Source organism: Vipera ursinii (genome assembly GCF_947247035.1).
Source record: "Vipera ursinii genome assembly, chromosome: 4".
Taxonomy (NCBI): domain Eukaryota; kingdom Metazoa; phylum Chordata; class Lepidosauria; order Squamata; family Viperidae; genus Vipera; species Vipera ursinii.
Genome location: NC_139514.1, coordinates 98,232,830 through 98,257,469, shown reverse-complemented (window position 1 = coordinate 98,257,469; position 24,640 = coordinate 98,232,830). Strand labels below are relative to the sequence as shown.

Below are 24,640 nucleotides of genomic sequence, written 5' to 3'. Positions count from 1 at the left end.
TAGAGATTTCCCCTAAGAACAGAAAATCTATGTGAGAGTTAAATCAATTCATTTCAAAGCAATTTAAATAGTTCTGTGTAGTGCTCCTTTGCAAATAAACCTTTTTTTTCCTAATAGCATTCACAAAAATATTTCTAATTTTCTTTTAGGTATTGCATTTCTACATGAATTTTGAACAGTGTCCTTTGCTTTTCTCACTTAAAACTTAGGGTCAATTTGTTTGGTTTTTTCCCCCTCCAGAAAACATTGACAATCTGTATATAAAGTTGTATAAAGAAAATGTTAAGTAAACACAGATGAATGCTTAATGTGTATTTTGAATATTCATACGTAAGATTCAATATCTCGGAGGCTTATAGATGCTAAGTAATGACCAGTGCTGATTTATAATAGTAGCTAAATGCTTGTAGAAACACCAATACAGTAAAACAGAAGGCATATATTTAAGAACTGAACATGTTTTTGGGCTACAATTTCACCATGATTTTCACAGATTTCAAATTGTTTTATGGAAAAAAATGTCTGCTCATCTTTAGCCAATCCAGAGTTATGGCAGAGTTTTATACATCTGTTAAGTGAGGAATAATGTTATCTGATAATTGATGAATAGTATTATCTGCTCTGTCTTTTATTTCCTATAATAGAAGTGTTGATAGAAATAGAGCTGCTGGATAAATACCTGACTTAGTGATAACTTCCAAATCCTGATTACTAATCCTAGAGTCCATCAGCTGACCACAAAGCAATTATTTTAATTTTTTTATAAAATGTGGATGCAAATATGAAGAATCAGGAATCAGGTCTAAATTACAGTATAACAATTTGGGAAAAACAGAACTCTTGCAAATTATTTAACCCCTTTTGCCTTATATTAATATAAATGCAGGCTAAGGTTACTTGTAGACTGCGTTTGCATAATTTTATTGAGCAAAACTAGAGTTTTGTGCAAATACCACATAGTCCATTCATCATTGAGTTAGAGGAGGATTGTTTTAACTTTGAACAGCCCCAGGATTGGACTGGCTAATCAGGTCTCCCTGTCATAAGTTCAAGATGGGTTATCTCAATCATTCTGGATATGTTTCAAACTCAAAACCAAGTCCCTGTTTGATATTTCAGTGAGTTACTGACATAGCTGACTCTTCCCTAAAGACTTCCAAAATAGTTGAAACAAATTTTGAAATCAAGATAACATTGGGTTTAAACAAAGTGCTTTAATTTAAATATATTAAGTTAAACATCCAAAATATGTTGGGACATCCTTAAATAATAGAAAAATATGTACTATTTACTTATAGATCTAAGAATGAGTTGCTAGCACCTTTGAATAGTTCATTTTTGCTAAAAGGGATATATCTATTATTGGAAAATGAAAATATCTCCTGTCCTACGTTGCACTGAATAATATAACCACATCTAAATTGAGACTTTGTGCTACATTGATTTCTAAAAAAGAGAAGTAATTATATACTTTAAATATTCATTACAATTAGTTGAATCTAAAATAATTGATGGAATCATCCCTGTGGGTTGGTCTTTTATTTATATATCAGGCAATAATTTCTTATACTTTATATACCTTCAATATAAAGTTCTTCAATCTGTTTTTATTCTTATTAAATGTCATTTATTAATGTCATACTTGAATATAGACTAGATTTCATGGCTATTTGTGAATGGCATTGATATATTCATATTTTTTGAAACTAGCTTTATGATATTGTTCCATTGCTAATTATCATTAAATTTTATTTCTTCAATTTGAACCTTAACATACAGTTTTAAATGTTTTAAATATGCTTTCCTTAGTTGTTCCATTTTCTATATTTATTGATTGGGGGAATAGCCAACACTTTAGAAGATTGGCTTAAGATCCAGAAATATCTCAACAGAGTTGAACACTGAATCTAAGACAGAAATGCAATTCAGGGGCAAGAAAAGTAAGGTTTTAGACTTAGGCAAGAAAACTCAAAGGAACAGGTTATAGAGATAGTCCTCAACTTACAGTAATTTGTTCAGCAAACCAGGGGCTTCCCTGCCCCTAAGCCACCCCATGCTCTGCAAAATAACTACAGTGGGTGCAGCCAGTGTTGCATGGGTGCCTTGCTTAATGACAGCAACAACTTAATGACCATAATTCTGGGCTCAGTTCTGGTCGTAAGTCAAGGACTACCTGTAGGTGGTACCTGACTCAACATTAGTAACTGTGAGAGTTAGTAATAGACAACCACTTAAGAATGAGCCAGAGTGTGCTGCAGTTGCCAAAAAAGCCAACACAGTCCTAGGCTGCATAAAAAGAGGAATCGTATCAAGATCATGTGAAGTATAAGTACCTCTATATATTTCCTTGGTAAGACCACATTTGGAATACTGTGTCCAGTTCTGATCACCATGATACAAAAAAGATATTGAGACTCTAGAAAAAGCGCAGAGAAGAGCAACAAAGATGATTAGGGGTCTGGATCTAAAACATATGATGAACGGTTATAGGAACCGAGTATGTCCAGTCTAACGAAGAGAAGAAATATAGGTGACATGATAGCAGTCTACCAATATTTGAGAGGCTGTCACAAAGAAGAGTGGGACAATCTCTTCTTCAAAGCACCTGATGGCAAGGCAAGAAGTAACTTATCAAAGGAAGATCCAACCTAGAATTAAGGACAATTTTGAGAACAATGAATCAGGTTTGCCTTCAGAGGTTGTGGAGGTTTTAAAGAAGAGATTGGACAACTATTTGTCTGGAATGGTATAAGGTCACCTGCTTGGGCAGGGGGTTGGACTAGAAGACCTCCAAGGTCCCCTCCAATTCTGTTATTCTGTTACCATAATTTTTATTTTTGGCTGATGCACTTTTAGTGTCTTATAAAAATTTCTTAATACATTTTCTGTTCTTTGTTTCCATATTTAAGGCAGCGACTGTTTTAATCCCCCCTCTAGTATTTCTGTTCTCTTTATAGACCCAAATTCTATCTTTCATTCTATCTTGGATGTTAGTTGTAAAAGATGTGAATGTAGCCCACGTGCCCAACAATAGACTCCAGACATCTAATATATTGTGTCCAACTTAGTTTTGGTGGAATCAGATTCATGCCTTCCACTCACATGACTCTGTTTGGGACTTTGTCAGTCTATTCAGTGCCATAGCCTGCTAATTAATTAGTCCTCTTCACAGCTCTGTCCTGTGAAATTGTCAGTTCACTCACTTACTTTGAACACTACTAACAAGTTCCTTGCATTAGTAGCTTCGGCTTATCTTCATCCCCACCCTCCAGGGAATTCTCTGCTAAATATGGCCCCAAGGTACTCCTGGGATATCTCTACCCAATTAGCTCCTAAGAGACTCTGGTTTTGTTTATGAATGTTTCTACCAAATCTGCCTCCGAGCTTATAAAATGATGCTTCAGCCAGATTGATCTGTAGGATACTTCTCATAATTTTTCCCCAATCTTCATGCTTTTTCTCAGATATGGCAACGCCACAGTAGTCAAGCTACAGCCCTTTCTGTTCTTCAGTAAGTTGTGTTCATGAGGCTCCCAAAGCAGACAACTTTGCCCCTTCATTTTTCCTTTACTTAGCTGGATAAGAGATTAGAGTGAACTGTTTTGGCTTGACAAGCGATTACAAAATCCAGTGTCCTAATCTAATCTAAAAGACGAAGAAGTAAACAGGCAAGGGAAAGTCTTTCAAGATCTTTCTAGAAGATACAAACTGAAGAGATGTTAAATTCTTACCATCCATTGCAGACTAATTAAATGCTTCACTAATCTTTCAGAGTTGCATGGAGAAAGGATGCTGAAAAAAACAGAAGCAATGGGCAAGTTCATCCTGAAAAGCCCAGGAGATGTTTTGAATACATCCCTTTCTCATTTTTTAATGAAAAAAATACTCTCTGCTCCATATACCTGTTTATCCTTTCCACTGGCTCTTTACCGACTTCTTCATATATATTCATACTTAGCTCTTTATTTTTGCATCTTGATCCACTTCTTGCTCCTTACAAATTGTGTTTAAATATTAACTTCCAGCATCTTGTCTGAACTAAAAATCTGAACAAAGTACAAGGGGTATGAGAAAGTGAATTGATCAAGCACCTTTGATTATTCAAAATTATGGTAAAGGACTTTGATATGGCGTACATCAACTATCTATACCAGGGGTAGGCAACCTTGGCTCTTTATGACTTGTGGACTTCAACTCCCAGAATTCCAGAGCCAGCATGGCTCAGCTTGGAAACCTCTCCCTTTCCCCTCAGCATGGCTGGCTCAGGAATTCTGGGAGTTGAAGTCCACGAGTCATAAAAGAGCCAAGGTTGCCTACCCCTGATCTATACCCACAAATGAGGCATGACATACAGAATCAGATTAGCACAATCTCTCCCTCTGCTGGAGATAAAAAAAAACAACCAGTACTTGATTTTTATCTGAATGTAATCTTGCATTTTTTGGTGTTTACAGTGTCATAGTAAAATTACATCAGAATTAGAGTGACATATAATTCAAATCATAAAAAACAAAACTGAAATAGAAAATAAAAATAATAACTGCAAGACGTACAAATAATGAAAAAGATTGTTTTTTAGTAACCTTCAGTTAGCCCATTTTGCAGTTTTGTGCTGTTTTGGAGAAGTGGTGTCCTCTAGCTTCAGCTTCTCTGTCATCAGGGAGCTGTGGATCAACATGGAGTCCTCTTTACATGATAAAATAGGCCAGTTTGAATCCAGTTGGAGGAGGCGATCCTGTAGGTATTCAGGTGCCAAATCTAGAAGGTCTTTATAGATTAAAGCACATTAAATTGTACCCAGAGCTGAATTGGCAACCACTGCAGAGGGCGCAACACAGGTATAAGTTCCCAAAGGTACAATTCACAGTAGGTTAATGGACCATGGATGGTAAACAGTGGCATATTCAGCAGCTTCTGAATTAATGGTTACAATCTTTCAAGAAGTTATAGAAATGTAGGAGATTGAAACAGAAGAAAATTTTTCTTCAGAAATTTGTAATTTCTATAGTAAATCAGCTAGCCAGGAATCTGCTCCAGTACATATATTTTATACATAATTCATTTTAATCATTGATTTGCTTAATAAAATAAACTTTATTTTATAAAATAAATTAATAAAATAAAATAAATAAAATAAATTTTTGTCCTACCTCTGTCGAGGAAGTAATGGCAGTGGCAAGACAGCAGAGCTGCTTAACTCATTCTTTGCATCAGTTTTCACATAAAAAAGAAATATAGCCTCACCTACTAAAAACACAACTGTAAAAGACAGATTAGAAATACAAATTAAAATAAGCAAGAAAATGGTAAGAGAACACTTGTCTGATCTAGGTGAGTTCACATCACCGGGACCTGATGGATTACGCCCCAGAGTTCTGAAGGAGCTAGCAGATGTTACCTTGGAACCACTGAAACATAATTTCAAAGATTCTGGAGCACTGGGAAACTACCTGAATGACTGGAAAAGAGCTGATGTGGTTCTCATTTTCAAAAAAGGGGAAAAAGCAGATCCAGGAAATTATAGACCTATCTGCGTGACATCAATACCTGGGAGGATCCTGGAAAACATGATCAAAAAAACAGATCTGCGAACACTTAAAAGCAAGTAAAATTATAATCAGAAGCCAACATGGGTTTGTCAACAACGGATCATGCCAAACAATTCTTATTTCATTCTTTGACAAAGTGACTGAATTAGTGGACCAGCAACATGTTATAGACAAAGTATACTTGGATTTCAGTAATGCATTTGATGAAGTAGACCACAACGTCTTGATAAGCTAGAAAATTCTGAGGGATGCAGCATCACCACCAGATGGATTTGTAACTGGCTGACAAACCACACTCAGTGAGTGGTCCTTAATGGTACTAAGGAGGGAAGTAAGCAGTTGTTGTTGTTAGCTGTGAAGCCTTCCTATCCTCTACCATCTTCTGGAGTCCATTTAAGCTCACGCCTACTGCTTCAGTGACTCCATCCAGCCACCTCATTCTCTGTCCAAGTAAGGAGTGGGGTACCCCAAAGTTCCATCTTAGGCCCAGTACTTTTCAATGTATTCATGAACCACTTAAAAGAGAGAATAGAAGGGGAAACTCATCAAATTTGCAGATGGCACTAAGCTGACAGGAATAGCTAACACTCCAGATGATAGGCTCAGTATCCAAATGGATCATGACAAACATGAACACTGGGCCCTATGCATTAATATGACATTTAATGTAAAGTGAGCTTTTTATAACTGTTGTAAGTTGAGGACTATTTGTATTCTGTATTTTTAGAATGGGGCCTCTGGCCAGTTCATGTAAACACATATTTATATGCACAAGCACATGTAGAGGTAGTCCTTGACTTACAACAGTTTGCTTAGTGCTGTTTGAAGTTAGAACAGCACTGAAAAAAGTGACTTATGACCATTTTTCAAACATGACTATTGCAGTATCCCCATGGTCACGTGATTTACATTGAGATGCTTGACAACTAACTCATATTTATGACAGTTGCAGTGTCCCGGGTTCATATGATCACCTTTTGAGAACTTCTTTTTTTTTTATTAAAGAGTTTTACAAAAACAAAATTTTACAATATATCCCCAAATCCCTCCCACCCCAAACCCACCCACTTCCCCCCCCCACTTCCCAGAGCTAAATACAGGATTATAGTTACAATAATCATATTCTAAATAAAAATTATGCGTAATATACAATTAACCAAATTCATAATGCGCTTTAACTCTCTTTTAACATAACTACAAACAGCGTACCAATAACAATATCCCACTAAAATCTACTCATAAGCTAAATGGTACTTTTTGGTCCCATATTTGTTTTGAATATAATTTATCCATCTCCTCCAAACTGAAATATATCTTTCCTGTGAATGTTCCTTCAGATAAGCAGAAATCTTAGACATTTCTGCAAGATTCGAAACTTTAAACACCCATTCTTCTACAGTGGGCAAACTATCCTTCTTCCAATATTGTCCCACCAGTAACCGTGCTGCCGTTATCATGTTCAACATCAAATTAGTTTCTTTAACATCACAATCTACAACAATGCCCAATAAAAACAATTGCGGGGAGAACTTTATCTTTCTCTTAAAAATCTTTTGAATGACAGTTGCAGTGTCCCGGGTTCATATGATCACCTTTTGAGAACTTCTGACAAACAAAGTCAATAGGGAAACCAGATTCACTTAACGACCACGATCCTAGTTTAACAACTGCAGCGATTCACTTAACAAATGTAGCCAGAAAAGTTGTAAAATGGAACAAAGCTCACTTAACAAATTTCTCACTTAGCAACATAAATTATGGACTCAATTGCGGTGATACGTTGAGGACTACACATTTGTTATGCATTTGTACACATTTGTTATGCAAAATATACTGGATTATTTAGTGAATCTGTTAATCTTGGTTGAAAGATATATATAGTGAAGACAGGGTGTTCATATTTTTTTGGATCACTATTCTGAGCATAGAGGGAGTATAAAGCTTTTATAGCTGACAACCATTTGTGGTTGCCTTCTTCTTACCAGTACACTATATGGACAAAGTACATGAGCAGTCAAACAGCAAGAATTCCTTTGGTTTCATCTGGGGGATAAACTAGACCTTGAATTTTGTAGGAATCTTTCATCAGTGGCATCAAAGACGTTCCGTGAGCCTTTGGCATCTAATCATGCCGGCCACATGACCACAGGGACGTCCTCGGACAAGCGCTGGCTCTTCGGCCTTGAAACGGAGATGAGCACAGGCCCCTAGAGTTGGAAACGACTAGCACTCATGTGCGGGGGAACCTTTACCTTTTTTATCATCAGTGGCAAATTACTTCTGAAAATCTTGTGAAGAAAACTACAAGGGTTTATTCAGTCCCTAAGAATCACACATTATTGAATGGAATAAAAAAGGTATAATAAAATACAAGTACTATTCCTTCCTTGAGTCTTTACTATTTTTGTTAGAGGCAATATTTCTCAGTCTGTAATGACATTATTGTCATTTGGAATTGAGGAAAAATCCTCTCACTACTTTCCAGAGCTATGAAGTGAGAGCCTGGTCTCTCAACTGACTGCTCATTACAGGATATATCTTAGAGAAACTCAAGAATTTTCCCATCCCTGCTAGTTTTCCAAAGGATAACAGAAAGGTTACAACAGAAATGGGTATAACATTCACCAACGTTGCAGTTGGACCAACTCCTACCCTTCCTGAGGAAAGCCATGTGCTGTCTGGGACTCATCCAAAATATTTGAATAGTTTGGATTGATTGTCAGCAGGAAAGGTTTTGTGTTTCCCAATGTTCAATTATGGTTTTTTTAAAAAAAATCTTGTAACATTTTAACTACTAGTGACTTTGATGTACTGTACATCTTTACATTGGTAGTGCAAATTATTGCATGGAAAGGGAGAATTATTCACTCTGAAAGGAAAGGACAGCATCAAGGAAGGGCAGAGGAGTTTCCTCTGGTAATTTGGGGTACCCAAAAATTCATGGATCATTTTAGCAATAACAATAGTACTTAGACTTATATACCGCTTCACGCTGCTTTTCAGCCCTCTTTAAGTGGTTTACACAGTCAGCATATTGCCCTCCCAACAATCTGGGTCCTCATTTTACCGAGCTCAGAAGGATGGAAGGTTGGGTCAACCTTAAGCTAGTGAGAGTCGGTGAGAATCGAACTGCAAAACTGCTGGCAGTCAGCAGAAGTAGCCTGCAGTACTGCATTCTAACCACTGCACCACCACGGTTCATTTTCCTCAATAAATAAATAAACAAGTATATTTCTGACCCATCTGTTTAATTGGGTTATTTTAATTTAGTTTTAGGACTTACATGGAGAACAGACCATGTTTTATTTATTTGCTTGCTTATATATCATATTTATATGATCACCCATTTCACAAAAACATTTTAGGTCACACTTATGCAGAATGCTGATATTCAAAAGGGTTCACAAACTTTTAAGCACCACTGTATCATAAATAGTGCTGTGGTTCAAATATTGTATCCAATGAAATTATGAACCTCTGTAAGATTGTATTGCACGTGGAAGGAAAAATGGAAACTTAATGAATCTTCTCAGTATTCAGCATACCCATTCACAATATAATTTAAAGGCTCAGTTGTATCTAAACGTGTTGCCATCAGCATTCCATTCCTGGCATTCCAGAATGCATAAAAATATTAAAAACTTAATCCACTGACTGCTTGGTCTTTACCTTCAAATGCGAATAAATCCGATGAGAAAAGCTTTATTCTGAATATCATTTATTACTTTACTGGATTATTTTATCTGCATCTTGTCTTTTTATTTCCTGGGCTTTTAAAATATGTGGCTCATTGCAAATGCAATTATATTGTAGTTATCTTTTTAGAATATTTTCTAGAAATACTGGTATTCATATATTATTTGAATAACTTTTTGGTTCTGTTTCCACAGCTTTCTGCACTATAAGTGCCTTATGTAGTCATTGTACAGAGACAACTTCGTTGTTCTGATGATCATCTCTCACGGCTAAATATCGGTGTTTACAAATCATCTATAGCAGCTGCTTCTTGTGAATCTGATTCCTGCATTTAGAAAACGTGAGAAAAAATATTGAACTAAACAAGAGGACTGCTGAATCTGTAGCTTTTCCTATCTAATTAACACCAACAAAGAGGATACTACAGCCTAAAATGTATAAAAAGAATGCCATTGTATGAAAACGGAGTTTTTTCCCAGTAGCCTGAACGCTGGCCAGAAATGCTACTGAGCATGATTTTTTTGCAGACAAAAGTGTACAAATGGCATATATTGGTTGATAACTACAATGTTCACTGATAATAGCTGCTTATTCATCTTTGTATGCATTGGAGTTTCTTAAGCTACGCCTGATTTTATTGAAAGGAACATCTTGACTTTTTGGAGTTTTTAAACAGAGGCTATTTCATTAACAACTCACAAAATCGAAAGCAGTTTTACATCATGGCTTCAATTGTTGCTCCAGTGAGAGACACAAAATGGCTGACATTAGAAGTGTGCAGGCAGTTTCAGAGAGGGACTTGTTCACGTTCTGATGAGGAATGTAAATTTGCACATCCATCCAAAAGCTGCCAGGTTGAAAGTGGAAGAGTGATTGCCTGCTTTGATTCTCTAAAGGTAAGAATGCATGCATTAGAAGGAGCTATTGTAAACATATCCTTATATTGAGCTCTGGTTCTGATCCCTAGATGGGTTATATCCAGTCAGTTTTCTCAACAGTGGTATGGAACTGGTTTGCTATTACTTTTTTCTAACATGTTTCCCACCTTCCAAGGGTAGGAATTTCTTGTTGCTATCCAATGCCATCGCCAACTGGGCCTGGCTCGGTTTAGCTTCCAAATTTAACTTAAGTTGTAAAGATGAGGCCACTTGCTGAGAATAGTAAGAAGATTCCTACAGCAAATAGCTTACTGTTTGTAATTGTTCAGATATTGTTAAGAGTAACTCAGTCAATGCATTATTAATTAGTAAACATTGGTCTAGTGGCCAGGTACTAGGAAACCTGAATTCTAGTCTTGCCTTAGGGATGGAAGTCAGCTGGATGACTTTGAGCTGGTCCCTTCTTCTCAACCCTAAGAAGACAGTGGCAAATCACTTCTGAAAATGTTGCCAAGAAGGCTGTATGGACTTTTCTAGTAGCTGTCAGAGATCAAGTCTGACTCAAAGACATATTACCTTGCCTCACATTCATATAATAAACATAATATATGGTGTGCTTTATATTGTCTCAGTCTCAACGAACTATTAGGAACTCTCTGTATTCTGATATTAGATCCCTCTTCAGGCCACAAGAGAATATGTCTCATTGGCTACAATTGAAGTTCCACCAAAATTTATCATTAGATATATTATTGATTTAAGTAAATCTTAGATTCATTCACTGAACTATGATGGATTATGGAACATCTGGCTGTACAATAGAAGTAAAAATTGTTGGTTCATAGCACTGGTATATAAATATGAAATCATTGCCAGGTATATATCAGAAGATATGCTCACCCAAAAGTTAGTTATTATTTCATTTCCAATTAATTGAAGCCTTTCCATTTTGCAGTTTTAATCTAGATCTACAAATTTACAAATTGTTCCCCGCTTGAAAGATGATATTACTTACTATTTGTTGATGAGAATAAGGGGAGAAGAAGTATATGCCACCTCCCAGGAAGTAATCTTTAGAGTAGTGGTTCTCAACATGTGGTCTGTGGATACCAGGAAGGCCACAATGTCACAGGGGGTCTGCAAAGGCTTGAAGAAATGTTATGAGTTAAATCTTGAGTTAAGTCTTGAGGGCCATACCCATGGTCTGTGGTCACAAAAGGTATTTAAAAGGGTTCCGTGGTGAAGTAAAGGTTGAGAACCACTGTGAGATGGAGAGTTGTTTATCTCTTAAAATATAGTTGTGACATAATCAGGTTCCAGATTACAGACATAAATCAAAAACCCTGATTACTGGATATGCAGATTTTACATTCAACCTATTCTAGAATCTACTAGAGTAGCTGGTTTATTTCTATGCAAAGTTGTTACTGGAACTATTGTTACTGTATGTTGTCTGCACAAAGATTTCTATTTTGTCTTTGAAAAGTTGCTTCTATAGATACTTATATAAAATCTCCTTCAATTCCAGACCTGGTGACATATACATAGTTTTTGGCAACAGTACAGAAATGGTGTGTGCCTTTATCTTCTAGGAGATTCAGCAATTTTTTTTCATAAAAATGGATTCCACAAGATTACTAATAAGTGATAGGATATTCATAATCTGATATGTTATTTCAGTGTACAATATAGTCATATGTTCAATATAGAAATAATACCTTTTTGGGAATATATATATTGGATAAATATATATAATATTTATCCTGCTTATGTTTTTGCCTTAATAACTGTACCTCCTCACATAACTTCAACATCCATCCCTTGTTTATTCAGAATCTTTTGGATTATGTTTGTGGTTGCTATTAATCACACTCTCTACATATTCTTGTATAATTTCTGATTGCCTGTTACCAAATAAAATAATTTATATTAAAGATGGTGGGGTTTGTTTCTTGTTTTGATTGCTATCAAGTCAGTTTTGTCTTCTAGTGAATGCTTGGACAAGTCCTGTATTTTTCTTTGCAAGAGTTTGGGAAGTGGCTTGGCGTTGCTTTCTTCTTCCTAGGTCTAAGAGAGAGAGACTGGATGAAAGTTACCCAGATGGCTTTGTGCCTAAAGCTGAACTAGAACTCCTGATTTCTGGCATGATACTTTATCCACTGCACCAAATCAGTTATATTAAAACATTTTTCTAGTTTTTTAATCACCTACTAAAATATTTAGACAATTAAAAAATTAGACGTTTACATTTTCAAAACACTAAGATAAACACATTTCTCTTCAATGTATATGTATCTGTTTTAGTAAACACGAGTACCCCGCTTTTCATTTAGATTTAAATAATTATAGTGCAACTTCTTTCTATATCATCAAAAGGGGTTGACAAAGTTTACAAGGATTTAAACCACACAACATTTTTGTAGTTAGAGATATACAGCATGATTTAGCCCAAAACGCATTTAGTCTAATTTTATAACATATATCTATGTGCACACGGATACACATATCAATAACCTCTCATAATCAAAAGAGAACAGTACAATTATTGTTTGTTTGCAAACTTTGTAGTTAGTCAGTTCAAGAGATCTTCTGGGTGAGCTTCGCAGTCTTTTAGAAAACTCTAGCACAAAACAGGACATGAACGGCGATTACCAACTAATACCGAAAGTCCTCGGCTTACAACAGTTCATTTAGTGATCATTCAAAGTTAACAACAGCACTGAAAAAAGTGACTTATGATTGTTTTTCACACATGACTATTGCATCATCTCCATGGTCACCTGATCAAAATTCAGATGCTTATTTATGACAGTTGCGGTATCTTTGCAACCTCCTGAGATGCAAACTCAATGGGGAAACCAGATTCACTTAACAACTGTTGTAACTTAACAACTGCAGCGATTCACTTAACAACTTTTCAAGAAAGGTCGTAAAATGGGGCAAAACTCACTTAACAAATGCCTTACTTAGCAACAGAAATTTTGCGCACAGTTGTGGTCGTATGCTAAGGACTCCCTGTATTTTGCAGGTGGAATATTAATGCACGTATATCAAATGTTAGGAATGCAGAAATTAATCTTCCATCTCTTTGTAATTCAACCCTGTACATATATTAATTGAGTTTATTTTACGTTAAATGCACTTGGCCAATTTAGCTTATATGGAAGGGATTGCTAGGGCTGTAGTCTAATCTAAGTTAAAAAAAATGTCCTGGAAAAAAAAAATAGAAAACCAATTTGGCATTATTACCAAGAAATTCATTTACATCCATGAAACCACTAGGAACTAAGCTTAATTAGAAATAATTGTACATTATACTAAGATCTTATAACTTACTCAGCAATCATATTTAGCTCCCTAATCCTGAACCCTGAAATACCTCTTTCGGTTGCAATGCATTCTTTAAATAAACAGACAAGTTTCAGTATTTATATTTAAATCATAATCCAACACTATGCACATGCATAAACTTTCTCATACAAAAGTAACAAGGTTCCTTTCCGTTCTCCACCACAAAGTAAGGAGAAAGGATAAGCAAGAAATTAAATTTTGCTTTAACAGATTTGCATTTTGTTATAAATGACTGGAAATGTTCAGACCTGTATAATTCCTGCTTTATATATCACAATAAACCCAGAATTTCCTAATGTGAAAGAGTTCTAGCTTATTTTTGTTCATAATGTGGCAGAAAGATACAGACAGACAGAATCTTTATGTGGACCATATTTCGGTAACAGTTCTTGGAAGGAATTTTCTACTACATTTGTCTCTTGGACAACACTGTTTTTCTAACCTTATATGTTCCCCTTGCTCTAACTATGCTGTTTACTTATTCTATTCATATTTTATTTGATAAGGGGTGCTTAACAGGACTTAGTTCCAGGATGAGCATATAAAATCACATGAAAAGTGTTATATGTCACATATAAAGATGTGTTAACCTGAATTTCAGTTATTCTGAAAGCATATATTGTTTTGAGCAAGATTATACAATCTTTTCATTAAGAGTATGTGCCTGTTCTGAAAGAAGCATATATATTTAAGAAGCAAAGAAACTTAGAAGTGAGTCTTAGACATTACACAGTATGCCAGTTATCTTTATGCAATATTCAAGATTATAATCTGTACTTTTTTGTACTAATGTCCTTATCCCTCGAGATGTTCTGGTTCTGTTAGGATAATGCAAGTTAGCATATTTAATAATTTGTATGTTTACTCTTTACTCAAATTATAATCATTTATAAATACCATGTCTGGAATCATATCTTATATTAACCCGCTCCTTTGGTAACATCTACCTTCAGATTTGCTCAGCACTGTTATTCATTGAAAAGCCCAAACTTTGTCCCATTACTGTTAACACAGATTTATTCCATGCTTCCCTTATTAAGCAAGATCATAACAGAAAATTCTGGAGATTGAGGTCTGCGCATCAGAAAGGTGTCACAACTACTGTTTTCAATTGCTGGTTTACATAACAATAAAATGCATAATACTAATCAATCAGAATAGACCTAGAAGGGACCTTGGAGGTCTTTTAGTCCAACCCCCTGCTCAAGCAGGAGACCCTATACAATTTGAGACAACTAGCTGTCCAGTCTCTTTTTAAAAATCTCCAGTGATGAAGTACCCACAACTTCTGAAGGGAAGGCAAGCTATTCCACTGGTTAATTGTTCTCACGGTTAGGAAGTTTCTCCTTAATTCTAGGTTGCTTCTCTCCTTGATTAAGTTTCATCCATTGTGTCTTCTCTTGCCTTCTGGTGCTTTGGAAAATAAGTTGACCCTCTCTTCTCTGTGGCAGCCCCTCAAATACTGGAATACTGCTATCAGGACACCCCTAGTCCTTCTTTTCTCTGGACTGGCCATACCCAATTCCTGCATCCATTCTTCATATGTGTTAGTTTCCAGGCCTTTAATCATCCTAGTTGCCCTTCTCTGCACTTTCTCCAAAGTCTCAACATCGTTTTTGTAATGTGGTGAACAGAACTCTATTCCAGGTATGGTCTTACTAAGGTTTTATAAAATGGTAATAATACTTAACGTGGTTTTGATTCTATGCCTCCGTTTATACAGCCAAGGATTGTATTGGCTTCTTTGGCTGCTGTCCCATACTTCTGGCTCATATTTAAGTAATCGTCTACTAGAACGCCAAGGTTCCTCTCACAATTACTGTTTTTGAGCCAGGTTTTGCCTAATCTATACTTGTACCTTTGGTTTTTTTCCTACCTAAGTGTTAAAACCTTGATTTTTTTCCTATATTAAATTTCATTTTGTTGGATAGGGCCAATTGTTCAAGTCTGTCAAGATGCTTTTGGATCCTACACTTGTCTTCTGGGTGGTCGGCTATTCCTGCCAGCTGAATGTCATCTGCAAATTTGAAGAGTTCCCCTTATATTTCCTCATCTAACTCATTTATGAAGATATACAAAAGTACTGGTGATGATGCTATCTCTCCCAAATGTTTCTAGCTTACCAAGCTAGAAATGCCTTACTGAAATCCAAGTATACTATGTCCATAGCATTTCGCTGGCCCACTAATTTAGTCATTTGGTTAAATAATAAAATAAGATTGGTTTGGCATGGCACAAACACATGCTGGCTTCTAGTTATAACTTTATTTGTTTCTAGATGTTTGCAGATCTATTTTTTGATTATCTGTTCCAGTATCTTCCCAAGTATTGATGTTAGGCTGATTGGTCTGTAGTTTCCTGTGTCTGTTTTTTTCTCCTTTTCCTTTTCTGAAGATGGGAACTACATCAGCTCTTTTCCAATCCTCAGGTAGTTCCCCGGTGCTCCAAGATTTTTTGAAAAATATGGTAATAATAGTTCTGAGATAACATCTGCCAGCTCCTTCAGAACTCTGATGTAATCTGTCGAGTCCTGGTGATTTATATTAATCAAGATCAGACATGTATTCTCTTATTATTTTCTTGATTATTTAAATTTTTATTTCTAGGCTGTTTTATATAGTTATATTTTTGGTAGGTTGGGCTACTGTATTTTCTTTTTGCATGAAGAGTGATGCAAAGAATGAGTTAAGCAGCTTTGCTTTCCCTCTACTGCCTGTTACTTCCTTGTCGTCTTCTCAGAGGACCGAGTGTTTCCTTGACTCTTTCTTGTTATTTATATGTTGAAAGAAACTTTTTTTATTACCTTTGGCTTTTATTGTAAATCTCCATGCTTCTTGAATTGTTTTCCCCTTTAGGATTTTCATCCATGGAATCTTTCCTAGGCTGTCTCTGAGTTTGTTAAAATCAGCTCTTTTAAGGTTTAAAATACTGGTTGGATTATGTTCTCTTGTTTGCACTATATTGTATTCCAATAAGATGTGATCACTCTCGCCCAAAGTTCCGGCAACTTCAACTCCTTCTGTCACTTCTTCTCTATTAGTAAGAATTAGGTCCAGTATAACTTTTCCTCTAGTTGCCACCTCTACCTTTTGAATGACCAAGTTGTTAACTAGGTTGGCCAGCCATTTACGCGGTCCTGCTGGCCAAGAGCCCATGGCCTGGTCCTGGTCCACGGCCCATAGGTTGGGGATCCCTATTCTAGGAGGTTTTCATCCTTAATTTTGTGCATTTATATAGAGATGTAGTGATCTTTTATATATAATGCACTCCACCTCCTATTTTGTTAGGTCTGCTTCTTTTGAACAGTTTGTTCAAAACAGTTTGTCCTTCCATCAGTACATTCCACTCATGGGTTTCGTCTCATCGCGTTTCAGTAATGGCAAGTATATCATATCTGCCTCCATGTGCTAGTACTTCAAGTTCACTCTTGTTTGTTCCCTAAACTTTGAGTGTTAGTGCATAGGCATTTAAGTTCTTTATGGCTGACCCTGGGTTTGCTTCCTATATCTCCTACTTTGCATCTGAGTTTTTCTTATTTCTCTTCACTCCCTACCTCCTTATTTGATTGGTTGCCTAGTGGATTTTGCTTAGAATTAGGTCCTAAAGGTTGTAAAGATTGGTCACCCTTCCACCTCACCTTCTGATAAGGTGAGTAAGTTGCTTTCCAATAAAACTCTTGTGAGGTGCTGTCCATCCCTTGCCAAGAGCTCTTCATATAGGTAACGCAGACTATGGTTTAGGAACCCAAAGTTCCTAGACGCCAATTCTTAAGCCAACGGCTCATTTTTAAAATCCTTTTGTAGTGTATGCTGCTAGCATACACAGGAAATGCCAGCGCAGCAGGGGGCTGGTCAGCTCCAGGCGATAACCGCTGAGGCGGGAAAAGCCGGACGGAGCAAGTTTGACAGCCCCCGGCATGGTCAGCTCTGGCGGGAAGCCAGGGTTTAAACCTATTGGCCACATGCACTGGCGGGAAGCCCAGGTTCAATTCTGTTGGCCATCCTTCACCTGGGCAGGTATAAGAAACACCAGGTAAACCCCTTTGTCCCAGATTCATGCCTGATCCGAATAAAAGAAATACTACCCAGCTCAAGTGTCCGTCTCTCTGTGCGACCACGCGACTTTGCACCTTTGCTCACTCATTGGATGTTGGTCTTTTGTTGGAAATATGGACAAAACACCACTTGGGGTCCTACCTTCTTAACTTTCTTCCCTAGCTGTTCGTAATCTCTTGTTATTGTTTTCAGGTTCGTTGTTGTGTCATTCGTCACCACATATCAGAGAAAAAAGGGGCAGTAATTCGAGAGTTTATTATTTTAGTAAAGCTCTCGGTCACATCTTTGATTTTTGCTCCAGGGAGACAACATACCTGCCTAGATTGAATGTCCAGTCTACAGATGGCTGGTTCTGTTCCCCTGAGAATTGAGTCTCCTTTCACTAACATTCACCTTTTTTAACCTAGGGAAGCCTGAGTTATTTTTCTGCCTTTCACTGCAGCACTTGTTGATGCCTCTTTTCTAGGTCTCTGCATGCTTTCTTCCAGGGGGAGGCTATGAAATTGATTGCTCAGCTCCAGAACCAAGACAGAGTAAGGATGTCCCCTTCAATCTTTTCCTAGTTCCCCAGAGGGCTGTTAGGGGAGGGAGAACCTGGCTTATAATTAAGGGTGGCGACAGGAACAAGGGACTTAATATTCCAGTTGCTATCAAGCTCCAGACATGAATCAAATGGCCTGAAGAGACGTGCTGGTTTCATAAGACGTTCATAGCCCTTTGATATTAGGCAGAGTACTGAACATGCTTTCCTTTCTTCAGCTGTTGTAATATATTCCTTTTTGCAGGTTTTAAAGTTGCGATGTGGAAAATTTTAATTTGCACAAGCGAAGTGTTGAAAAATGAACGAGAATTTCTGGGTCCTTTTTTTGCATCTGAGTATTCATCTGCGTCCAGTATTCTTTAAAAGCCATTTTTCTACTTTTTTTAAAAAAAGGAATGTAGTGGACTCAGGACTTTAGACACCAGTCAGCTTAACCTCAGTATTTGGCAAAATCCTAGGAAAGACAATTAAGTAATGGTTTCATAAGTTTATATGAGGGAACTAGGTGATCATGTGAAAACAACAAGGGTCAATTAAGAACAGGGTTCATATCCAAATTGATGGAATATTCCCAAACTGGATGTGATCCTAAGAAGTCACAATTGTGCCAGGATGCTCTGGTTTTAAAATTGAGAAAAAGGTTAAACATTTGGGTGCTACCTTGCCTAATTTGAATTGTATGTGATTTCAAAATAATTATGTTAAGGTATGGAATGAAGATAATTATGATACATTATGATGAGAAAAATTGCAATTATCATTATTGGGAAGAATATGATTAAGATGAACATTTTATCTAGAATGCTGTTGACAGCTGATGTACCATTTAAGCAATGGCAAAAAGATATTTCCAAATTTGTCTGGCAAGACAAAAAACTAGGAATTAAATACAAATGCTGCAGGGTAGGAATGTAAGAGAAGAGTTAGTACTATGAGATTTGAAATTATATTTCGCAGCTTGTTGTTTAGAATAGATGAAGAATGGGTGACTTTGAGAAATTGGACATTTTTGGAACTGGAAGGATATGATTTAAGGTTTGGTTGGCATAGCTATTTGTGGTATGATAAAGTTAAGGTTATTGTAGATGTTAAAACTCACTTTATTAGAAATGCCATATTGAGAGTTTGGTATAGGTCTAAGGCATGACTGTCTTCTAAAATACAATAGTGATTGGATACTTGATTTCCTTATTGATAGGTCCCAGGTTGTGTGAGTTAGAAAGAAGGTTTCCAATTCCATCCCCTTGAGTACAGGTTCTCCACAGGGCTGTGTCCTGAGTCCACTACTTGTTCAGCTTGATGACCCATGACTGCTGTGCCAAATCTGCCAAGAATCATATTGTGAAGTATGCAGAAAACACGGCAGTGGTGGGTCTTATCTGGGATGACAATGAAGATATTTATAGGGAAGAGGTGAAGGCTCTGGTGGACTGGTGCAATAAAAGTAACCTGGTTCTAAATGTTGATAAAACAAGAAGATCATTGTAGATTTTAGAAAGAGTCGGCATAGTCATACTCCACTCAGTATCAAGGATGCAGCTGTAGAGGTGGCCAAAAGTATTAAGTATATGGGGGTGCAGATAACTAACAATCTGAATAGGTCTCTCCACACGTCATTTTTAGTGAAGCGTGCAAACCAGCATCAGCATTTTTTGCGTCAGATGAGGAGAACACATCTTTCTCCTTCTGTCTTGGCCACTTTTTACAGAGGCACGATTGAAAGCATTTTAATAAACTGTATCACTGTCTGGTTTGGTGGCAGCAGTGCCTCAGATAGAAAGTCTGTACAGAGAATGGTAAGGACAGCCAAGAAGATCATAGGAGGCTCACTTCCTGGTATTCAGGATGCTGCTTATAAGCGCTATGTGCTTAGAGCTCAAAGCATTGTTAGAGACCCCACACATAAATTTTGGGCTCAGTTGTGGCCGTATCTTGAGGACTACCTGTACACAAAAATGGAAGGAACTTACAAATGCATGGTTAAGCCAATGGAATTTGTGAGAAATAGCAGAAACTGACAGCTTCGATTAAAGCAGACATGTCAAACACAAGGCCCGGGGGCCGGATCCAGCCCGCGAAGTGGTTTCATGTGGCCCGTGAAGCCATCCAGGAAACAGTGAGCGAACGGCCCCCACTGCCTTGGCCCTGGCCCAGAGACCCTCCTTCTGTCAGAGACCCTCAGATCTGTCCCACTCCTGCCCGGGCCCCCATAGGAACCCTTGATGCGAACGATGTAGAGCTGGCCATGCCCACCCAGTAGGCCACACCCATTCTAGCCATGCCCACCCAGTAGGCCACGCCCACCCTGGCCATACCCACCCGGCCCCTTGAGGGCAACCACAATGCTGATGCGGCCCTCAATGAAATTGAGTTTGACACCCCTGGATTAAAGAAAAGACGTATCAATTTCTATCAAGAAACCACTTTTGGACTTTTTGCAAGAAAATGAAAAAAAAATGGAATTGTGATTTTTGGACTTGATTAGAAGTAAATGGATTGTGGAACTAATGTGCCTTACTGTTATTTTAAAGTGAGTGTTTGATGTATTTTTAATCTATATTTGTACCAAAGAAAGGTAGAAATCATTCTTGTCCTTCTTGCTTGTCTATTTTTTGGTTATATATATATAAAACCACAGGCTCCCCGTCACTCCTGTCAGTAGAGGCCAGGGAGGATATATATCTATGTGTGTCTGTGGCCTAAAGGTTAATACAGCTACCTAACATGCAAGCTGCCCAGGTTTGAATCCCAGAGGGATAAGACTAGCTGATGAGAGCTAAAGAGCTTGAAATAGCTATACTAGTCTCCCTTTAACTCTTTGTCAGTCACAAAATTTTGAATTCACAGTGTTCACAGTAGTGACGTCTGCCTGCGAAAAAATACTCCTAGACTGGAGCAAAACACAGAACAGACTGCTTTATATTTGGTAGACCGGGTGCTCCACCCAACACATAGGTATATATCCTCCCTGGCCTCTACTGACAGGAGTGAGGGGGAGCCTGTGGCCTAAAAGTTAATACAGCTGCCTAACATGCAAGCTGCCCAGGTTTGAATCCCAGAGGGGTAAGACTAGCTGATAAGAGCTAAAGAGCTTGAAATAGCTATACTGGTCTCCCTTTAACTCTTTGTCAGTCACAAAAGTTTGAATATATATATATATATATTCAAATTTTTGTGACTGACAAAGAGTTAAAGGGATACACACACACACACATATACAGTGTGTATATACACTGTCTATTGTTATATTACATTATATTATTATATTATATTTACATCAAATATATCAAAACCACAAATATTACAGGATAAGTTTTGGAATGTGAGAGCACCACAGATTTGGATCATCAGCTTCAGAGACTTTATAAAGCCCTTCAAATGGGTTTCGAAAATGCAGTTCTATTCTCATCATCTTCATGCCTACATATAAACTTTTGAAAGAGAATGGAAAAGGATTTGAATCTGCCTTAGTGCATTCCTGTTCTATTTCTGTCCTTCCTCTTTACAGCATACATTAGAACCTTCATCTAATTTGATGAACGTTATTTTGTAAGGCAACTTATATCCACAAGGCATTACTAAAGAAAAGATATGGGAGTTCTTTCCACCTAATTTTGGTAAAATACACAATACAGTTATAATAGATGCATAACACCTCAAAGAAATGTCAGTCGAGCAATTCAGTCCAATAAGCTATTTGATTTATACGAAAGACTCTTCTTGAGGATGTGAAATAGCTGTTTTACAATAACCGATCATTATAAAAATGGATCATTTTGTAACTTTTTCAGGGCCGTTGCACAAGGGAGAACTGCAAATATCTTCATCCACCAACACATTTGAAAACTCAGCTAGAAATTAATGGTAGAAACAACCTGATCCAACAGAAAACTGCAGCAGCAATGCTTGCGCAGCAGATGCAGTTTATATTCCCAGGAGCAACTCTTCAGCCAATGGTCAGTACTTTTAATGAAATGCCAGCCCAATGCCTTATCTTCATAGCTCACCTCTGGCTAACTTATAAATAAATGAATTTATTGTAATTTTAATATATAGATTACAATATGCTATCATCAAATATTGTCAAGTAAAATGTATAAATCATTTTTATGAACTTTTTCTGTTTGTCATCTTATTGCAACTGTTGAACTTTTTGAATTTGGGGAGCAAGCTAGTTTATTCTGGACAAACTACAAAGAAAAACATAGTGAGATTCAACTAAGCTGAATAATTTATATATTAATTTGCTCATCACATACACACATATATTTATAAATGTATAGTATTTGCACAATTTATTTCTGGAGATTGGCGAATATCTAGTTACGAAAATGTAGCCTGTGATGTGAAAAATCCTAAACTGACCCAGAAACTTTTTGATATGTAGAAATCATTAAAAGTAAAAATAGTGAGAAATTTGGGGTAGTAATTAAGGTATTAAGTGAGAAACCAAGAGTTTTAATCTGGCTTTAGGCATGAAGTCAGTTGGATGACATTGCCAAGAAAACTGGCAACTTTCCAGGCAATTGCCAGAAGTCCATAGTGACTTGAAGGTGCACATGAGCACATGCGGTTATACAAGCACACACATAAACACTCTTTATTTGTGTACTGCTTGGATCAGAAATTTAATGTTTTCAAATGCTGTTTCTCCTTTAAGAAAGACTTAAATCTAAGTCTTAAAGTTTCATGAATGGTTTAAATGCAATCTATTTTGAGCAAAAAGCAAAAATTATAGTTAATAATGTGGTGTCAGAGGAAATTAGAATTGAAAAGGGTACCAGGCAAGGGTGTCCACTCTCCCCTCTGTTATTTATTACGGTTCTGGAAGTCTTGCTGAATATGATAAGGAAAGAGGAAGGTGTGAAAGGGATTGTAGTGGGTTCGAAACAATATAAGTTAAAAGCCTTTGCTGATGATTTGGTGTTAACGTTACAAGATCCAGAAACCAGCGCAATTAAAGCACTGGAAATAATACAAGAGTTCGGACATGTTGCAGGTTTTAAATTGAATAAGAGTAAAACCAAAGTCTTAGGGAAAAATCTGACATTAGAGGAAAAAAATAAGTTACAGGAAGCCACTGGTTTGATGTTTGTAAAAAAGGTGAAGTATCTGGGTGTAAATATGATGGCAAAAAATTTGAATTTGTATAAAGATAATTACGATAAAATATGGAATGAAATTAAGAGAGATCTGGATATTTGGACAAATTTGAAATTGTCTTTGATGGGCCGAATTTCAGTTGTTAAGATGAATGTATTGCCAAAAATGTTGTTTCTATTTCAAGTACTTCCAATTATTGAAAAGTTGAATTGTTTTAAAGAATGGCAAAAGGTATTATCAAAATTTATCTGGCAGGGGAAAAAACCTAGAATTAAGCTCAAGCTATTAACAGATTCAAAAGATAGAGGGGGCTTTTCCTTGCCAGATTTGAAACTTTATTTTGAAGCTGCTGCTTTTTGCTGGTTGAGAGATTGGTTTGTGTTAGAGAATACAGATGTATTAGATTTGGAAGGTTTTGACAATGTATTTGGATGGCATGCATATTTATGGTATGATAAGATAAAGGTCCACAAAGGCTTTAAAAATCATATAAATAAGAAAGACTTAAATCTAGACTTGGGGGAAAGTAGCACAATTTTCATTTAATCAGTAATTCATATATTTTAAAATTTATCTCACATCAAATATTTTGGTGTTGAATAACACCAGAAAGGTCCTTATATTTTTTTCATCCTTGTTAGAAGAATAACATGTAGCATAATTGTTTGGTTCTGATAGACGAGGACTCAGAGTGGTTTAACAATGAACGAGTTTATTGAATACACAAAGTCAACTGTCAACTGTCAATTGTTGCAACCTTTTATAGTGGAACTGTTTGAACTGTAACCAATCGTTGGAGTCCATTTTCCCGCTTCTTGTTTATTGCAACCAATGATTGCACCTGAATATCCCGCTCAAAACCTGACTACTTTTGCAATCTGCTATCTTCCCTGTTAGCAACTATTTACATACACAACACCCCTTACCCCCCAGTTGTTGTTATTTCTGTACAAAATCCTTTAAATATTTTGGTGGCTTATGGATTCTAGAAGGGTATCTATTGCTCTGGCCGCTAGGGACCCCTCTTCCTGAATTTATGCTTGGCTGATTGTCTCTGTTGGACCTGGGCTCTTGGCTACCTGACTCTGATGTTTCCCTGTTGCTGTTTTGTGTATTTGTTTGTGTTTGAAGATCAGTGGACACTGGCCTACCTCGCAGGAGTACTACCCAGTCAAATTGACTAAATGGTTGTTGTTGGGTACCAGGGGGTGAATTATTTTGCCTTTCCTCTACCTCACTCTCTGGCATGTTGTTATTACTGAACCTGGATGTACTGTTTCCCCCGAATATACTTTGGTCCCCACCTTCTGGCAAGCATCCACTAGATCTCTTCCTCAGCTGATCTAAGTGTCTTTTAATGATCCTATTCCCTTCCCCCTCAATAATGTACGACAGGGGACCTAATATTTCAGTAACCACCCCTGGAATCCATTTGTCCCCTTGGGCATAGTTCCTGGACCAGAATAA

General features: G+C 36.9%; 1 protein-coding gene across 3 annotated transcripts in view; it reads left to right on the top strand.

Moving 5' to 3' along the window:
• The window catches only part of MBNL2 (muscleblind like splicing regulator 2), a 69,386-nt gene that overhangs the window by 7,285 nt on the left and 37,461 nt on the right, over positions 1-24,640 (top strand). For all 3 annotated transcript variants that reach the window (XM_083361710.1, XM_083361709.1, XM_083361708.1), the window contains exons 2-3: positions 9,440-10,141; positions 21,862-22,026. In XM_083361710.1, coding sequence (XP_083217836.1) covers positions 9,968-10,141; positions 21,862-22,026 — 339 coding nt within the window. In that variant the 5' untranslated portion in view covers positions 9,440-9,967. The remainder of the gene's footprint in view (positions 1-9,439; positions 10,142-21,861; positions 22,027-24,640) is intronic.